Below are 17,862 nucleotides of genomic sequence, written 5' to 3'. Positions count from 1 at the left end.
ATGTTTTGTTTCGACCTTCAGTGATGAAAGATCTGCTATCTCTTTATATGAGATTGCTATTGAAAAAAATGTTCCAGTGTGTAGTGACACTTATCTAATGTATACCCGAGTGGCCTAAAAATTCTGGAAAAAAGTGAATTAATTTGTGAAGGAAGCTTTTGTCACCAAATAGATGAGAGTTTTAATAAGGTACTCAATGTCATGGAGCTTTCATAAGATCAGGTTGCTCAAACCAACAGAAGAGTTGGATTATGCAGTGTTTCTTGGATGTTAGCGAGAATTTATAACTGAATAGCAGCTGATAATTATTTTTTTTACATGTAACCTGTTAGCAAAATACAGAATAAATATACCTTTGGAAATTAAGTCTATTTTTAACTTAAACATTTATTTTGTGTAGAACTTTTCTCATTTTTTCATGCTAGAGATAACCACACTGTTGTCTAACATAATGTTGAATTACTTTTGAGTAATCATTTGATCACAAGGTGCTGGCCTTCCATTCCTACAAGCTAAATGAAAAAATGAAATAAAAAAATAATTCAGTTCCATGATATAATTCTTCTGAATAAAAAAAAAAATCAGTGTGTGGCCTTGCTAGAAGAGCTTGTACAAGCAGTTTGCCAATCCAAGTCACTAGAGCAGAACTTACCATTGCATTTTTTCCACCATACCATCTGGGAGTAGGTATTCATGACCTAGGTTTTTACCAGTATTTGTGCTTGAACCACAACATCTATAGGATGTGATTCCTGCCATAATGTTTTCAACCATCTAACATTTTAGATGCCTTCTTTGAGTGGGCTCTTGTCAAACTCTATAGTGAAAGGAAAGACATTTAACACCTGCAGCTAGTGATACATTTGGAAGCCACTCCTTACTCCCTCCTCCTCATTTGCTCTACTCCAGTTTTTATTGCTGAGCATGGCATTATATAGCATGGATTTTCCCTTTGATAAGTTCGAGTCAGCTGTCCTGGCCGTATTCCCTCTCAGTCTCCTACCCACCTCCAGGCTGCTCTCTGCAAAGGGTACAAGGGGGAAAAAGAAAGCCTCTGTCCTGCACAAACACTGTTCCACAATAGCCAGAATATTGATGTGTTACAGATGCTGTTTAAGCACCACATGGTCTGTCATGAAGAAAGTTAACACCTTCCCAGTAGTCATTCATTCTAGAAGGAGTTTTAAAATAGAAAATGTGAATAAAAATGAAATTTGATTATAAATAGTTCTATTTCAAGCGTGTGAAATTATTGACTTCAACAGTGTGCTGTAACATGTGGACGCGGATACCAGATGCGTGCAGTTAAATGTGTTACAGGGACTTACAGAGTTATTTTGGATGATGACAGGGAATGTAATGCGGCTACTCGTCCTAGAGATAACCAAGTAAGTTGAAAAATACTTTTCAGTTGATTGTACATTTTAGTTAAAAGCGTCTAAATACAAGTGTTGTCTACTGACTTTTTGAGGGAACTTGCAGGAAATGGGTTCTAAAATGAGAAAAAAATACTATCTACTTTTTTCCTGAAATTCGAATTTGGCCTAGGGAATTAAGTAAAAGAAGAGTAATTTAGAGATTGGAGATTTGAAAATCTGGTATATGATTGAAGGAGTCCAAAGGCTTTTGATTATTTGAGGTGGGGGAAGCTCAAACATGTAGAATATTATAAGGAAACTGCTTGCCATGCTGCTTAATAATAGCACCTAAATGGCTTGGTACTCTCTAAAACTCTACTTGTATATAGCTCTTAAAAGAACAACGTGGTTACTTGAAGAAAGCTTCATTTTTTAGAATAATACTGATTCAAAACTGTGTAGACATGAATTATGATTCAATATAGTATTAATATGGTTCTTTACCTTCTCTTCTCTCAGTTTACTTACTTCATCTCTTCCCATAATTTAAATCTATCATTTTTCAGAAGAAATGTTTCTATTACAATCAGTGGGTTTACCTTTAAGTAAAAGCAATTGGTGTATTAGGTGCTATATATTAATATGTTGATCTGGCCACCAGATTGATACATGTCATTTATGTCCAGTTAAGCTGGTAACCACATACATCCTTAAGGGCATAGTCTGCTTCTTGTCTTAAGGAAAAGAGGAAAAAGTTTCTGTGGTCCAGAGTAAACCAGTCACAAGTTACCACCCCTCTAATGGCTTCTTGAATAAGACTTCAAGATATAAAAACCAAGTAATTGGTAGAAATTTATTTCCACTTACATGTGAAAACACTGGGTTTGATTGTGCTTTGTATTTTGAATTGTGGTACCTGTTGACTGAAACTGGGCAGTTTTGTGTTTTCAGCAGCTGAAGGTGTAAAAGACAGGAGAGCACAGCCACCATCTTCACTCAGTTCTTCTGTACTGCTTGTGGCTGGGAAACCAGACGCAGTAATGTCTGTGCCCCTTGTCTCCATGAAGTTGCCCAACACAGTTCTTTCTCAAAGTGCAAATATTATTAGCTATTACTAATACCATTTTAACATCAAATTGATTTTCTTTGCCTCTTGATTTGAAACCAAACAAAGCAATTCAATGAAAAGCCTTGGAACAATGCCAGGGAAAAGTTAGAAGATGATATTTACTTGTTAATTAATGCTGACTTATTGTAATGGTAGGATTTATCACTGTGGGAGCCGTTTGCTTTACATTTCACTCTTCCAAAATGAAGCTTTTGAAAGCTTTTTTTCTCACCCCTACAGGAATGTGAATTGCCCGCTTGTCCAGAAAATACAAAATTATGGACTACATCACTTCCTGTAGTTCATGTGGGGAAGGTGACCCAATGGAGATATGGATCATGGACCCCAGTATGTAATGTAATAGTGGTCACGTGTTGCAGAGCAGTCCTCCGTTCCTTCACCTATTTTTCCATAAAGCTCTCATTAATGTATTTTTTAGACTGAAATCTGCCTGGGTTAAATTTTAAAGTTATTCTAATATGTTTTTGAAGAGCCTATTCCTTAAGGACAAGATAGACACTCCCAGCAAATTCTGATGGTTCAAATATAGCCAGGGAAAATAAGAAAGGGGAAAAAATAAGATTCTAGGAGCTGGGATTCTGAACAAAAAAGCTTTCATGTGATTGAGAGTGTACAAGGAAGTGTTTTTCTTTAAATAATTGATCAGTTTCTGAGTACGGAGAGCATCCTTAATTCTAAAATATTATTTAAATCTTTTATGTGAATAGCCATGTTAAACAGTTTGGTTCTTTAAAGGTCTAATTTTACATAGTTTGTAAAATAAGCATTATAAAAATGTGGGTTTTTCACAAGTTTTTTTTAACGTAAGAGTTTTTGATTTTGATAGTGTTGAAAATTAGTTTTACTTGACAGCAATGTGAAAGTTTAGAATTATCTCTAAAAATATGGGTCTGTCCCTTGAGGTTCTTAACAAACCATATAACACAATTATAGCTTTGCGCAACTATTTTGACTAAATGGAAGTAAAGAGTGCATAGACTAAGGCTACTCAGAAACTCTTCACTAAATCCATCTTGAACTTCTCAGCTATAAAGGTATCAGAAGGGGATCAATGGAATGTGCTTATATAAACTATAATGGCAAATGGGTTGTGAATATCAGGTTTTATTATGTCAGTTGATGTAAATATTGCATCACTGTGTAATAACTGAAATGTTCTGGAGGTTACCCTCTAATGTGTCTATTGTTAATGAATAAAAAAATTGCCTATGCAACTGTATAATGATTCCATGCTGAAATGCTACCTGTTCAGATACACTGAATTGCTTCATAAGAACTACGGCCCTGCAATTCAGTTCCAAGCCAATGGGAATTCTTAAGACCTAAACTATCCAGCAATATTTCACTTTCCTTCCTGAATGCATGACTCTGTCAGTATGAGATGGAAATCTGGTTCTCAGTGTTTAAGTCTAAAGTCAAGCTGATACTAAGCTGTATTAGTATTTTAAACGTCTGCATGATCTTGTTTTGGTCTCCTAAAGTGCAATGAGCTTGGATTGTTCTCTGACAGTGTTCTGCATCCTGTGGGAAAGGTGATCGTGCTCGCTATGTGAGTTGTAGAGATGCTGATGGAGGAATAGCAGATGAATCTTTCTGTGCTCATTTACCACGACCAGCTGAAATTTCAAGCTGCTTTAGCCCATGTGGAGAGTGGCAAGTTGGAAATTGGTCCCCTGTGAGTATTAATTGTAATTTATTTTTTTTAATATATCTATTTAGATTATTGGCCAAAGCCTCTGGCTAGAAATTGGTACTTCATATTCTGTGCAGATGTGATTGAAATTGCATCCTTTGAAAATACCGAGTCTCTGTTTCTTATTGTCAAAAGTAAATATAAATAACTTTGGTTATTAATTATCAATGTTCTGTCTCAAATGTTGGGTTAATTTTTGGTCAGTGCACAGTGACGTGTGATAGTGGAATAGTAACAAGACAAGTTATCTGTGCCAACTATCATCAACAAATCAACGAGAATTACTGTGATCCTGAAGGCCGACCTTCCAAAGAACAAGAATGTAACATGCCGCCATGTCCACCAGTTTATCATCATATTCCAAAAATACAGGACCATCCAAGCTATTTTCCAGAAATAGGTTACCTTCCAATACACCATCCGCAAGACAATATAAACCAGTGGAACCATCCCTCTGTGGGAGGATATCAATGGAGAACTGGACCCTGGGGAGCAGTAAGAAATTTTTTTTTTATATATTAGTTTGTTCTCTCACATGTGTGTTAACTTTTCTAGAAGTGTTATTGCAGTACAGATTTGGTCAAAAGAGAAGCACATTTATTTTAAAAAATATTATTATGAAGAATATATTAAATTCAAAATGTACTTTTTCTGCGATTTCAACTTCAAAATACTTCTTCATAGTATTAATTTTTATTGGCAAATTTCCAGTTTGGAAGTTAACATTAAAAAAATAATAATTTTAAGTTGCTTTAATCAACATATTTTACATTTTTTCTGATTATGCAATGTTGAGATATATATATATATATTTACATGTTTTGGTAGTGCTCTAGTACTTGTGCAGGTGGATTTCACCGTCGAGTTGTAGTATGTCAAGATGCGGAAGGAAGAAGTGCTAATTATTGTGATGAGGCAACAAAACCTCTAGAGTCAAGAAACTGTGATTCTGGACCCTGCCCACGATGGAACTATGGGAACTGGGGAGAAGTAAGATCATTTCACTTTCAAAGGGAAACATTTACCACTTAAACTTAGAAATAGTAACGTAATTATTTGACTGTGAATGGAACTGAACATTGTTTATTTACTTATTTAAAAAGGAATGAGTTTCCACCCATTTAGATAAACGTTCTTTGATCAATTCCACAACTGTAGTGTAAATATGAGTAGTCTAAATATGCATCCAAAAGATGGTATTGTGTAAGGATAAGGATGTACAACATACAATTGAGTGTTGTTGTAGTGTCTTGAATCTGAAGACATACAAAGTTATTTTCTGTTATAAAAAGATGAATTGTATGCAGAAAAACCTCAGTGAAATAGCTAGTCTAAGAAAAAAATGAGCACAAGAAGCTATAAAGAAACTTTATTACATCAAATTTCATAGATACTGACTAGAATAACTGCAAGTAGTAGTATCTACTGGTTGTAGTTACAAATTAAAAGTGAGTAAACAGGATCATGCATCTAAAAGATGTGCCTGGGTTAGAATGTTTTGCTGAAGTGTTATACATTATTGGACAAAGAATGGTTTCTCCATGCCATGTAATGTCATATCTTGACCACACATTCTTGCTCAAACACTACTGCAAGAGTTAAATCTGATTAGTTTGGCATTCATTCTAATTTCACCTTTTGTGATTCCTGCCCTCTTTTCTTATTCTTGATACATCAATGTCTAGAATTGAGAAAAGAATAAAAATTTGAGTCACTTTTTTCATTTTTCTTCCCACCCTCCCTGCCTCCCCCACCCCCCCCCATTTTGGCCAGCATTTTGGCCAGATCTAGCTATTTTGTTCTCAAGGCCATTCGGAGTGTCATGTTTTTTCTGTCTGTAGCTGCAGACTTGGGATCCAGCTAATGCAGATGCTACAGTTTTTGTCTAATTTAGAATCCTCTGAAATACAGTAAAAAGCTATAGGCTATTGGAACATGCTCGCTTTTGATCAGATTGTTATTAATAGCTCATTAGAAATGAAAATTTTAAAACCAATTTCCATCTTTTCCTCCTATCAAAGAGAGATATATATGCACATTTATTCTCACAAATGGTTACTTCTCCTTGATAGAGTAGATTCTCTCTAACTGAGACTTTTTGTAGAAAGTGACTTGATAAACTATTAAAATGTAGTTTGGCAAATGCTTTGTTGAGAGAATTGTTTTTTCATTATGAGACTAGACTGTAAGTCCTTATTCTTTAATCGAGTGTCCAGAGAATATGAAAATAGACATAGTAAATAATAACAGGTACTGATTATTGCTATAGCTTTTTAGTTTCTTGGTATGTGAGTGCTCTCTTAACAAAAATATTGCATATAAAATTCTGTTTTTCAGTGTACTCAAACTTGTGGAGATGGAATAAAGACAAGACTGGTGATTTGTCAGCTTCCTACTGGCCAAATGTTGGGTGATCAAAACTGTGAAATTCTAGACAAGCCACCTAATATGGCACAATGTAATGTGCATTCTTGCCCTGGTGATGTTTCATGGCATCGGGGACCGTGGAAATCGGTACGATAGCATTCACTAATATTTTTCGCTTTCTTGTTCTTTCTGTCACTCTGTTTCCCCATGCCTTTTAAAAATTATATTATTATTTTATTTGATAACAGTGAAATAATAATGCATGTGGAATATACTCTATGTAGTTTTAGTAAACAATTATTCCTGCAGTCATTGAATTAAATGGGAAACAGCCATTTACTTCAGTGGGAACAGTATCATGCTTTGTAAAACATCACAGGGAATATTTTGAAAATTACCAGAAATCATCATAGCTGATAGCAGTACCTGATAGGTTGTTCTATTTTGAAGGGTTATGATTTGATCTGTGTTTAAATTTAGAAGTATATGCTGTAATTTATACTGTAGTATTACCTACATATTTATATTTGTAAAAAGAAAAAAACCACCCCAAACCTTTTCAGTGCATTATTTTTTCTAGTAGTGTATTTAAGTATAAAATAACTCACACGCATGTATGTTACATTCTGTCATCAAACATTTTATTCCGTATTATGTGTACATTTGTGTATAAAAGATTATATTTGTGGTTTTAAAACTGACTAATTAAAGCTGTCTATGTATAATTATGTATGTAACTATAATATGTTATTGTCCACATGTCAGTGTCTATTAATATGTAAAATGCCTACAGTAATCACCATTAATCTTTAAAATTGCTACTAGCAGATTATTAACATACTGAAGTAATCATAGCAAGCCCTACAATATAGAGTACGTTATATTTCCCAAGCTGTGAATTTGACAATGATATTTATTATTGTGCTCAATTCTGAGGAGAATAATGGCTATCAAAGGAAGTTGGATCCAGGTCTGGTTCCATTGAAATAAGTTAAAAACCTGTCATTAACATCCCCGGGAGATGGGCTAGGACAACAGTTCTTTTTTAAAATTATTTTTTATTAATAAAATTATGTAATTTTGTTCTTTGAATTAACATGGTAACATTTTAAAAAATATTGTCCAATTTCAACTTTAAATAATTTATTAGTGTTCATATAATCAATTCTAATTTATTGCAAACAGACTTTAAAATGAAAGTTTGAATTAATAATTTACTACAGTTATCTATCTTCCACTGTGCAAAACAGAGTTTTGGGTTTGTGTTTAAAAGACACCAGAGTATCTCATTTAGCCATTAGCCAAATAGTTAGTGGTGACTTGCTAAAACTTAATTAACATATGTGCTTCAGGTGCTGAGAAGACAAGCAGCACATTCAGCACACAGTTGCCTTTGAACTCCGTGTTTGTTTTCCTTTTAGATTGAAAGTTATTCACAGGCCTGTTCCTTCCCTGAGTGATGCAGTTTGTCTGGCTTTGATAGGTTACCTGCAAGCTATTGTAATGGATTGTAAATGTTACATATGGTTCAGTTTTGCAAAGATTTTCATGTTGGTTTATACCTCGATTGACATAAAAAGCCATTTTAATCCTTCAAAAACTAAGTTTAGAATGGAATCTAGTTATCAGAAAGAGAGTTTGCGGCCTCTGTTTTACATAGGATTGCAAGCTATGGGTATTCAGTAATAGTTTTAATTTCATCACACTGTCATATGGTGTTGTGCAGAAACAAACATAGCAGATTCAGGAAACAAAAGCAGACTCGCATATTAAATATGCTGCCACTTTTTAGTGATTTAGCTAGTTTGAATGCTACCAGCACACAAGCTTCAGTTAATTTTTGTTGGTATTTTAACATAGCAAAATTTATTCATTGAGGATGACTATTATGAAAGAGCAGTAAAAGCTTTAGTCACAGAAACACTGTTGTAGCCCAGCACAAATGGCTTTGTTTAGCCTTCACCTATGGGTGGTGGACTAGTGATGTAATAATTTGGCAACGGATCATGGCTCTGCCTCTCTTAAGCCTCTCTGGCATATGATATGCTCTAATATAGGGGACTGTCAATGATTGGACACTCCTTGGAGGCTAGGGTCATCAAGCATTTCACATCTACACTCACTCCCTTCCCTATAAAGATAGCAAGAACCAGATAAAACACTATTTGTATTTTTGATAAAAGTATTGAGTAACGTTTATGTGTCTGGACAGCAATGCATTACACTTTTATATCTACTAGTGAGATTCCAATGTCAAAATGTAAATAGAAGCTGAAATGTGAGACTTTGCACATGTAGTATAATTTTCCACGATAGATTCTGCTGTCTTACTTCTAGCATGCATGGCATAGATGTAATAAATGGAGAGTGTGAATAGAACAAAGGGAGTTTGAGCAAATGCTTTACCTGGAACAACTGCTTGGCCTCCTTGAATATTGGTCCTGTCTCCGGCCCAGCCAGTTCAGAAATGCGGATCAAAATTGCTTAAAAAACCCTCTTCCTCATTCTGATGTAGCTTTGTCTAAACCATGTCTGAACTAAAAGCTTCACTTATGTATCATTCCACCTTTTAAATGGCCAGATAGTTTCCTCTTGGATTTTAGATTCCAGCAGAAATAGATTTATAATAAGTTCAATTAGCTAAGACTAATTCAGAATCCTCAGAGTCAAGAACCTGATCCAGCATGTAGAAGGGTTGTTCTAGTTCATCAGTTGTCAGTGTCTTTTATACTCTCTTCCGTATTGGGACATTCCACCTTCTTCCACTAGCTATTGATATATATTTGAGGATAGAAGACTTATAGCAGTATGCCTTATAAGTACATTTCTTTCAGGTTTTTATTCATTTTAAACAATATGATTAGATTTCTTGTAAATGTACAATAGGGCAGTTTCAAGCAAGGCTCTGCTTGTGATTTGAAGCCAGAGTTCTGGTTGATGCTTTCTGCAGTTTAGCAGCTATGGGCTGTTACACTTTATAGTTTCTGTCTATGGGTACCAGAGCTGACCATGACAAAGCTTAAAGGCTGTGTAGTCCTCCGCTGCTGGTTTCTGCAGTTGCTCAAAGGGATATGAAGGAAGCAAATACCAAATTCTAAAGGCTTATAGCACTCCAGGAAACTTTCTCAGAAGTATTATGCGTATTCAGAAACTTTGATTCTTTGAAACTTTAATTCAGTCCAGAATTTTCATATCATGATATCCAAGCCAAAAAGAGGCTCTGAAGTTTTACAGGGAGAATGGCTAGGAAAAACACATCCTTTGCCTGTAACTAATTCATTTGATCTGGAGGTCATTGAGCCTCTGACAATGATCTTTCTAGAATGTAGCTTACATCTTCTGCCCTCTTAGCTTTGCGCAAATTTCCAAGGGAATTCTTTTAGTAAGAACCAAATCATGCTTATCTTTTTTTCTTTTTTCTGCCTTTGTATCAAAACCCAAAGGAAATGGAGAGGGTTTGCACCCAGTTCTTGCATCATGAAAACTGCCTTGTTTCCAAAGAATATTGGTGTCAATTCGTGATGTAAATGAGGTTGATAAATATTATACAAACATTCCTAAATTCAAGTGTTTCAAAATTTGAAAAATTTGATTTCAAGATTTCATTGCCTAATTTGCATTTATCTAAATACACTACCTCTTTTTGATACACAAAAATTACAATACAGATGTATATATTTTGAAATATACATATTTATAATGCATTTATATATTAAATAATACTTGAGGTAAATATAGCTGCTGATTTTAATGGAATTGCACCACCAATAAACTTGGCCCATATATCTTGGACATTTTCCTTTTAGACTACTCTAGTTTCATTGGTGAAGGGATTGAGGTAATGATCCAAAACTTCATGAAAGAATAAATAAATTACAAGCTAAAGTATGGAAACCATATGTCACACTATATAATGTCAAGAAAAATTCCACAGCATTCTGACAGCTGGCTAAGAGTACCCTGTTTTAGTATAGATTTTTATTGTATCCCTTTTTTCCACAGTGCATTACTAGGTTTTTGTGTTTAGTCCATGCAGTAAGACTTCTGGTTTGTTGTATTAATTTTCATCAGAGTGGTTCAGATTTTCTGACTCTAAGACAATAAATTGTTTTTTACTTTAAGCATGAACAGAGAGAGCATTACAAATTTGCAAAGATATCATAAGGTTTTAAAACTGAATTGTGATGAGTAGATTTAACAATTTTGTGCTAGAAGAGTGTAGAATAATCTATCTTAATTGAGTTCAAGTGCTGCTTTTTTATGTTCAATGCTAAGCTTTTTTTTCCCTTGAACAGCATTTCCCATATCCACATGCTTAATATTCTTAGCCAAACAATCATCTGTTACCTGACAAAAAGTTAGATGAGAATTCAAGCAAATCAGCTGTTAGTTGGATCAGTGGTTATGTTTAGATACAAGAAATCTTCAGATGCATAGTTCGTGTACATATACAGTCTTGTAAATCTTTCATGAGCAGCATCATTTACATCAAAGTGAAATAGCTGTAATGGAGAATAAAATACTATTTTTAGCGTGTAGCACACAATAATTTAAAGTATCATTTTACTTATGAATCCAGTAACTCTAACATAGTTATCACTCCAGTAGTTTTCAGGACTAAGGAAATGACAAGGGTAGCTGGCAGTTATAGCTTCATCTGGCCCGCTGAAGAGCTTAACTGTAACAGGAGGTTTAAGGACTTCCCAGCTGTTAGCTGGTACGTCCCAGGTGAAATGCAATACTTGGCTGGGAATTAATTTGACACGTAGTAGCAAGTTAGGAGATTTCCAGTGCCAAAGGCATGGCCTGGTACCTGGGCAAAATGTGTGATGTGAACATACATCTTGTTTTACTCTGCTGTTCAACAAGTGAAAACTGTTTTACTCATCTTGTATGCTTTTCTTAATTGAGGTTTTTTATTGTGCCTTCACTTCAAGGACTGTATCTGACTACTAACTGAAGCATCCTCTTCTTGTCTCATTTTCTTTTAAGATTTTGGTATTTATCTCTTTGTTAAATGATCATATCTTCCTTTGTAGTTTCTTCTTCTATGCCTCCTAGGTTGTTGCTGCACAATAGAAAACAAGTGTAAGTTTGTCTAAATTCCTGATACATATATGATTTTACTGTGCTGTGTGCCTCTCATTCTATATATTTTCTTAAAGCTTTTATGGAGTATGAGGAGGAATTACACTGAAGAAATCAAACAGGCTGTTCACATATGGGAAGACAATATCTTCCAGTTTCACATAGTGAGGAAAGTTTGTTTGCATTTTTGGATAACAAGAATTTTGACATATTTAGGAGTTTGATTTTATTTTTGGTCCTCCATAGTTTTTCAGTGCTTACCAAAACCCTTGGAGAGTCAGGTAGCCAAACAGCAAGGTTCCTGCTTAGGCAGTTGGTGGAAGCAGTTGTTGGTACCTTGAAAGCTTTATATTTCATTCGGGCTTTCATTCTTGTATGAGTGTGGATAGCAACCTAAATTTTATCAGAGACATTTTAACCAGATATGTCACAACTTGAAATATACATTTACTTCTCATGCTTTCTCATTTCTTGAGAAAGAATACATAGCTGGATTACTGAACACAGATAGTAACCGAGTGTTACCTGAAGGTCGTTGGCAGTAGTCTACTATCAGTAAATCTTCACGGCACACTTTAAACCAGACAGCTTACTGTGTGCACGCCTTATCTGAGCAGCCGCAGCACAGGAAGCTCTGTAACTCGAAGGTAACAAGTCTTGCCACATAAGCAAACAGTTATGCCTTTGCTCTGTACCTCAGTTTTACCTCAAACAGTCAGTATTTTGGAGGCTGACAGTTTCTGTCATTGCACAGCTTTGTTGCTAAGCACTACCAGTTACGGTTCAGAGAATAGGAAAGTTCGGGTCCATCCTGAGGTTTTTGTTTTCTGTTAGATTTTCTTGAAAACATCTACATCTGGAATTTTATTTGAATACTAATGGAAGAGGATTTATACTCTCTAGTGTGAGTGAATTGTAGTGCAGTCATTACCACTTTGTTTTCTTACGTTTGTTTTCTTAGTATGTTGGACTTCATGCTCTTTTACTTCACATTTATATTGTTAGTTGAGATATGATACTTCCAGGTCTTTTCAATGTTAAAACTTAGGAAGGATTTGTCCTAACATTTTACCATTGTGAAATCGGATAATAACAGTAGAATTCTTTTCTTAATTACTTTAAAGTTTTTAAAAATATTCTGTAATTAAAGAGGCATTAAATTAAAAGTGGACAGGCACAACTTTCCCAAGAATAGTACTTGTGCAGAGTGCTTTTACAAAGTTCTAACACTATTAAAAGCACAGAACACTGACAACGAACTAGTCAGGTCAATTGTACTTTGTTGTTAAGAAATTGAATGTCACAGACAAGTGTTTCACTAACTGTTCAAATTACATTAAAAGAGAAGTTCCACAAAACTACAATTTAAGAGTGTTAATTATTTTGAGTTCTTTGAGAACAGCCTAAATCTGTTTGTGCTGAGGTGTCTTTATGGTTAGTGATACAGGCAAGATTTGACCCTTACAGAAGATAATTATATTTTATTTGTCTGAAATGTTGATAAAATAAAGATTTTTTTTTTTCTAAGTTACTTTCAAGTGTCAGAAATGTCATACTGCTATTACTTGCTGCCCTTCAGATACATAATGTAATATTCTTTAAGGTAGCTGTTTTTCTAGTTTTTCAGTTTTCTTTTTAGTTGCTCCAGAATAATTTCAATGTAATTCTGTCTTTGCACTAGTGGAAGAAATCTGTTATTACTTTTAACGAATATAAATTTATCTTTTAAGAATTGACATCCCAGTCTCCTTCCAGTGTTGTTACTGCCAGTCATCCTATTGACTTCTGCAGGAGCAGAAGCAGCCCAAACTTGCATAAGTAAAATATTTATTTGTTTTTGGTTTAATGCAAAAAATCTTGCTATGTATAAGTGCCTTCATTCATTTTTTTTCTAATGTGTAAAAAGTATTTATATCTTTAAAGATAATCTTTTATATTAAAAGGGAATTCAGGATCAGTGAACTTGGTTTTCAAAACCAGCATCAGTCTCTTACCTCTACTTCTGCTGCTGCCTAATGTCGAACTTCAGAATACCTCATTACCAATACAGCACATTTATTTAATATCCTACTGGCTGAAATCTTAATGTTAACATATGCTATTCATTTTTTTAAAACTTTGGAAATGAGGGTGCCTTTTCAGAGATAACTGATAACATATGTCACTACCCAAACAATGTCATAAACCAGACTTGGGATAGTGGATTTCATTTGGGGTAATTCTGATAAAAATGAAAGAAAATACTTGGTTTCCAAAATTCAAAAACAAATATTTGTGTACTGTTCATCAAGTTTAGAGGAAAATTTCTCCATTTTGGTGCTATGTTGCCTGTATAGCTTGAAATAATAAATAAGTTATAATATATGTGTGATAATTTAATTTAATGACTGTGACTTGTGTCTGTGAAATACAGTTGCATTTTAACCCTTCTTTTTTATGCATGTTGTGTGGCTTTGTGTTTATATTTAATGTGTCCTTTATTAAGGAATGCTGATGTTTAAAGTCCTTTAAAAAAAAACAACGGGGGAGGAACTAACCATTTTTGCTGAAAGTGAGGTTTTTTTACCATTGAGTAATCTTTGTGTTGCAATGAATTTCATATGATATTTTAGTGACATCGTTTTCATGGGGGAAGCTCTTGAACAGAAAAAAAAAACCAAACGCAAACCATCATTGATGGTTGACAAAAGCAGCAATTGATGCCATTGAACAACTGGTCTGGAATAGGTAGTTGGCACATGATCTGTGATGCTAAAGCTTAAAGATACTAGCTGTTGAACCTTTTGCTGGAGTATAGTTTTGTTGCCCAGTCCTGCTCCCACTTAGTCAGTGACAAAGTCATAGAGAACTGATCATCATAATATACTGCTCAACTCTTAATTTCAAAGACAATTTTTTATGTTCCTGAAACACTTTTGCATGAGGTGGTTTGCAGAACTTTCAGACCCTCCGTTTAAAAAAAAGGATAATTAAGAGGGGAACATAGTCAAAGTAAAAAAAAAAAAAGAAAACAAGCAACCGAAATATCATGGAAGGGGAAAAAAAGCAGATGGTCCTTAATACCATTCCTAAATACATAAAACTATTTAATAAGAATGAAAGGAATGTGAAGCTACTGACCTATTTATTTCTTTTTTGCAGAAATAGAACTTTCAGAATAGCTGAAGGGTTCTGGGTGGTCAGATCCGTGTGAAAATCATTCTGATCTGCCTGTATATATGTGGCAGTTTTGAAAACCCCAGTCACAACTCATAAATATTGGTTCAAAGTGTTTTTGAGACCCATATTTAAAAGTTAGTAAACATATATTAAAGTATTAGCATTTCCTAACATTTGGGAAGGTTAATACACAAATATTTTGGTTACTTAGCATGGGTTAGTAAATGAACAAAATGTTCCTTAGTTCTCTATTGTGGGAGTTCTTAGTCCTTTCTTTGAAAACTGCTAATTGTGGAAGACTGGTGTCTCCACTGAAGCAGACCACTGTGTTGATCAATATATGTTCTAGTGCATGCATCTATCTATGGTGCTTTCACATCAGTGAGAGCAGGATCAGGCACTTAGATTTCCTGCTGAATTAGTCCTCCGGAAGCATGTGTGCATGCTCACATTTATACACGTGACTGTAATGTTGGAAAGATTGATCTGTAAGGAAATGGAAAATACACAGAAGAGTGGCTTAGGTCGAAAGCAAACTGGAATTAAACATGTGAAGGTAGGTAAAATGTTGTATTGCTTATTATTATGTAAAATATACTAAGAAACATATTTTCATGCCCAAGTAATATTTAAAATAATGTGTTACTTTTCTTAATTCTTTAGCTGATATTTAGTTAAATGCCATAGAAAGAGTTATTTTTTGTATGCTTCTAAAAAGTTTGAAAAATTTCTGAAAATACTGTATTGTTCCAGTAAATATTGCTTTGTATTTCCAGTTTTCCTTAAAGTTCAAACACAAGGCCTTAGTTTTTAATCAAATGAAAAAAACTGAAGTGATACTTTTTATAGAGCAGACATGCACAGTTATTATTGTTATTCCTTTGACTTCTGAGCTACTCTTTTGCTGCTGCTAACATGATTAAAAATGATAAATCAGATTGCAGTTGCTGGAATCCAGTGTTTCTTCTGCTCACGTTTAGTTTTTTGCAAACTCAGCTAAAACCAATTGGCCTACCATTGTAAGGCTGTATTATCTCTAGTGTAATTGGTTAATTGAAAAGACCCTATCTCTGAAGATAAAAGAAGAATCCATAAAATGAAGTTTTAAATTGTGAAAAGTATATAAACAAATGCTTTTTTCTGTGCAACCCCTTTGATTGTGCAAATGTAGCTTCCACAGAGATCCTCCATCATGTTAAAAATTTGGTCCAACTTTTATTGTGAAGACCTATGAATAAAATGTCACTCTCAAGGGGTGGACATTGCTTTTCAGTGAGGACACAGGTTATGTCTTTCTCATGCATTTTTTCAGTTTTCCAGGGCTTCCCAAGAGGCAGGAGGCTATTCTCTCTGTGATACAGTTTGTTAAATTGTGTCTGGTAGTTGGAAGCAACAATGGATTCACTTTGCATTGCTGTTTGTTTTTCGTGGAGGTTTGTGAACACAACTGCTGGATAGACATAGATACGTCTGTTGTTGTCCATTTGGAAAATGTGTCCAGAAATTTATTTACATATTTGAAACAGAAAAAACCCTGCATTTCTTTTCCTCACACTGGATTTCCCTGAGGTCTCTTAATCTCCATTTCTGTTGCCCTTCTTTCTCAATGCTTGCACTTTGCTCTCTGTTTGTCTCCAGTGCTGCCGCTATCATGTAATTGCTTTAAGGTGCTACTAGTGTTACATGACTGTAGAATAAAGATGAGACTTGCTGAAGTCTATCCAAGTCAGAAATTTGATGTCTGTAACGGTAAAAGTGCCTGTACAAAATACTTGCTAGGAGGTATCAAAGGCAAAGAGCAGGACTGCTGTTCAGTCTTGTAAATTTGACACAAATTTATACTTGTAGATTAAGATTTTCAAAAAGGCCTATTGAGACTCTAGCTCTGTTCCTGTTTGCCACTGATTTCAGAAGGAGAGGTAAGGCAGAATTGTCTGTTGGGTTTTGAGTTATTATTTTTATTTACCACTGTTCCTGTATTTTCAATTGTGATTTGCCTCAACCATCTGTCTGTTGTATATATCATTCGACTGAAAGATGACAACAGTTAGGTACACATACTAGATATGTTGCAGGAATGCTGGCTCAGCAATGTAGTTTATCTGTTCCATCCCTCCCAGCAATTAGTAAGTTGATCATATTCTCATTGTTTTAATATATACTGTCATTAATTACAGTGATAATATTGCTTGAATGAGCACTAATGGTGAAATTCTTAGCAGAGGTACATGCAGACCCTTCAGTGACACTTTAGACTTGCACATGAGGCAGCAGAGCCTGCCAAAAGGCTGCTGAAAGGAGGCAGAAATACTTATAGTTCTTTTGATTCTCAGGTGGTAGCCAGATGCAACGGCTTCAAATCAAGTAAGGCAGGAAAAATAACTACACAATTCAACTTTTACTGTAATTGAGAGATGAAATGGAACCTATAAAGGAAGTGTTAAATGAGATACCAATGTGATGTGTCATTACTGTTGAAGGTGAACATGTTAATCATCAACTCATGAAATTGATTATTTTAAGTTTTCAAAAATATCAAGCAGACAGTAACAGAAACACAAAGTATCTTCCATTAGCACAAGGCTTGTTTTTTGCATCTCACTGATGCTGTTGTGTAGCAGTGTTAGCATGCCTGCCACTGGCAGATGGTTCTCTGTTAGGTTATTGTTGCATCTAATAGTGAGCTCTTCTTCCAGGGGAGCTGAAATCTGAAAGAAAGTAATATCTGGAGACAGGTCATGCCAACTGAGTCTGATTTTGGGCTTTGATTCAACTATTCATGTTCAACTCCAATGAAGTATGATCATTTTCTGTGAAGAATTTCCCTCTTTCTTTAGCCTTTCTTGCATTTTTGTCACTGTTCTGTTCATCTTGTTTTATTTTCCTGCTCTTCCACTGTGCCACACAACCTTCCATCAATGCTTGCAATAATATCTCCATAATCCATGTGAAATGGCTGTGCCACAACATGGAATACAACACAATTGTTTTCTTGGAGGAAAACATTTCCCCTTGAGGAAAATGGGAAGATGGTAATCTTCTCCCTGTATGCCATGTTGACTTATTCT

At 34.8% G+C, this 17,862-nt stretch overlaps 1 protein-coding gene across 1 annotated transcript in view; it reads left to right on the top strand.

The window, feature by feature from the left end:
- The window catches only part of ADAMTS20 (ADAM metallopeptidase with thrombospondin type 1 motif 20), a 100,832-nt gene that overhangs the window by 60,802 nt on the left and 22,168 nt on the right, over positions 1-17,862 (top strand). Inside the window, exons 23-28 of the mRNA XM_086609827.1 lie at positions 1,266-1,388; positions 2,707-2,814; positions 3,998-4,162; positions 4,385-4,675; positions 5,009-5,170; positions 6,518-6,694. Of these exons, the coding sequence (XP_086465953.1) occupies positions 1,266-1,388; positions 2,707-2,814; positions 3,998-4,162; positions 4,385-4,675; positions 5,009-5,170; positions 6,518-6,694 (1,026 nt within the window). The remainder of the gene's footprint in view (positions 1-1,265; positions 1,389-2,706; positions 2,815-3,997; positions 4,163-4,384; positions 4,676-5,008; positions 5,171-6,517; positions 6,695-17,862) is intronic.

Source organism: Tauraco erythrolophus, chromosome 4, assembly GCF_009769465.1.
Source record: "Tauraco erythrolophus isolate bTauEry1 chromosome 4, bTauEry1.pri, whole genome shotgun sequence".
Classification (NCBI taxonomy): Eukaryota; Metazoa; Chordata; class Aves; order Musophagiformes; family Musophagidae; genus Tauraco; species Tauraco erythrolophus.
This window is presented reverse-complemented; position numbering and strand designations above follow the sequence as displayed.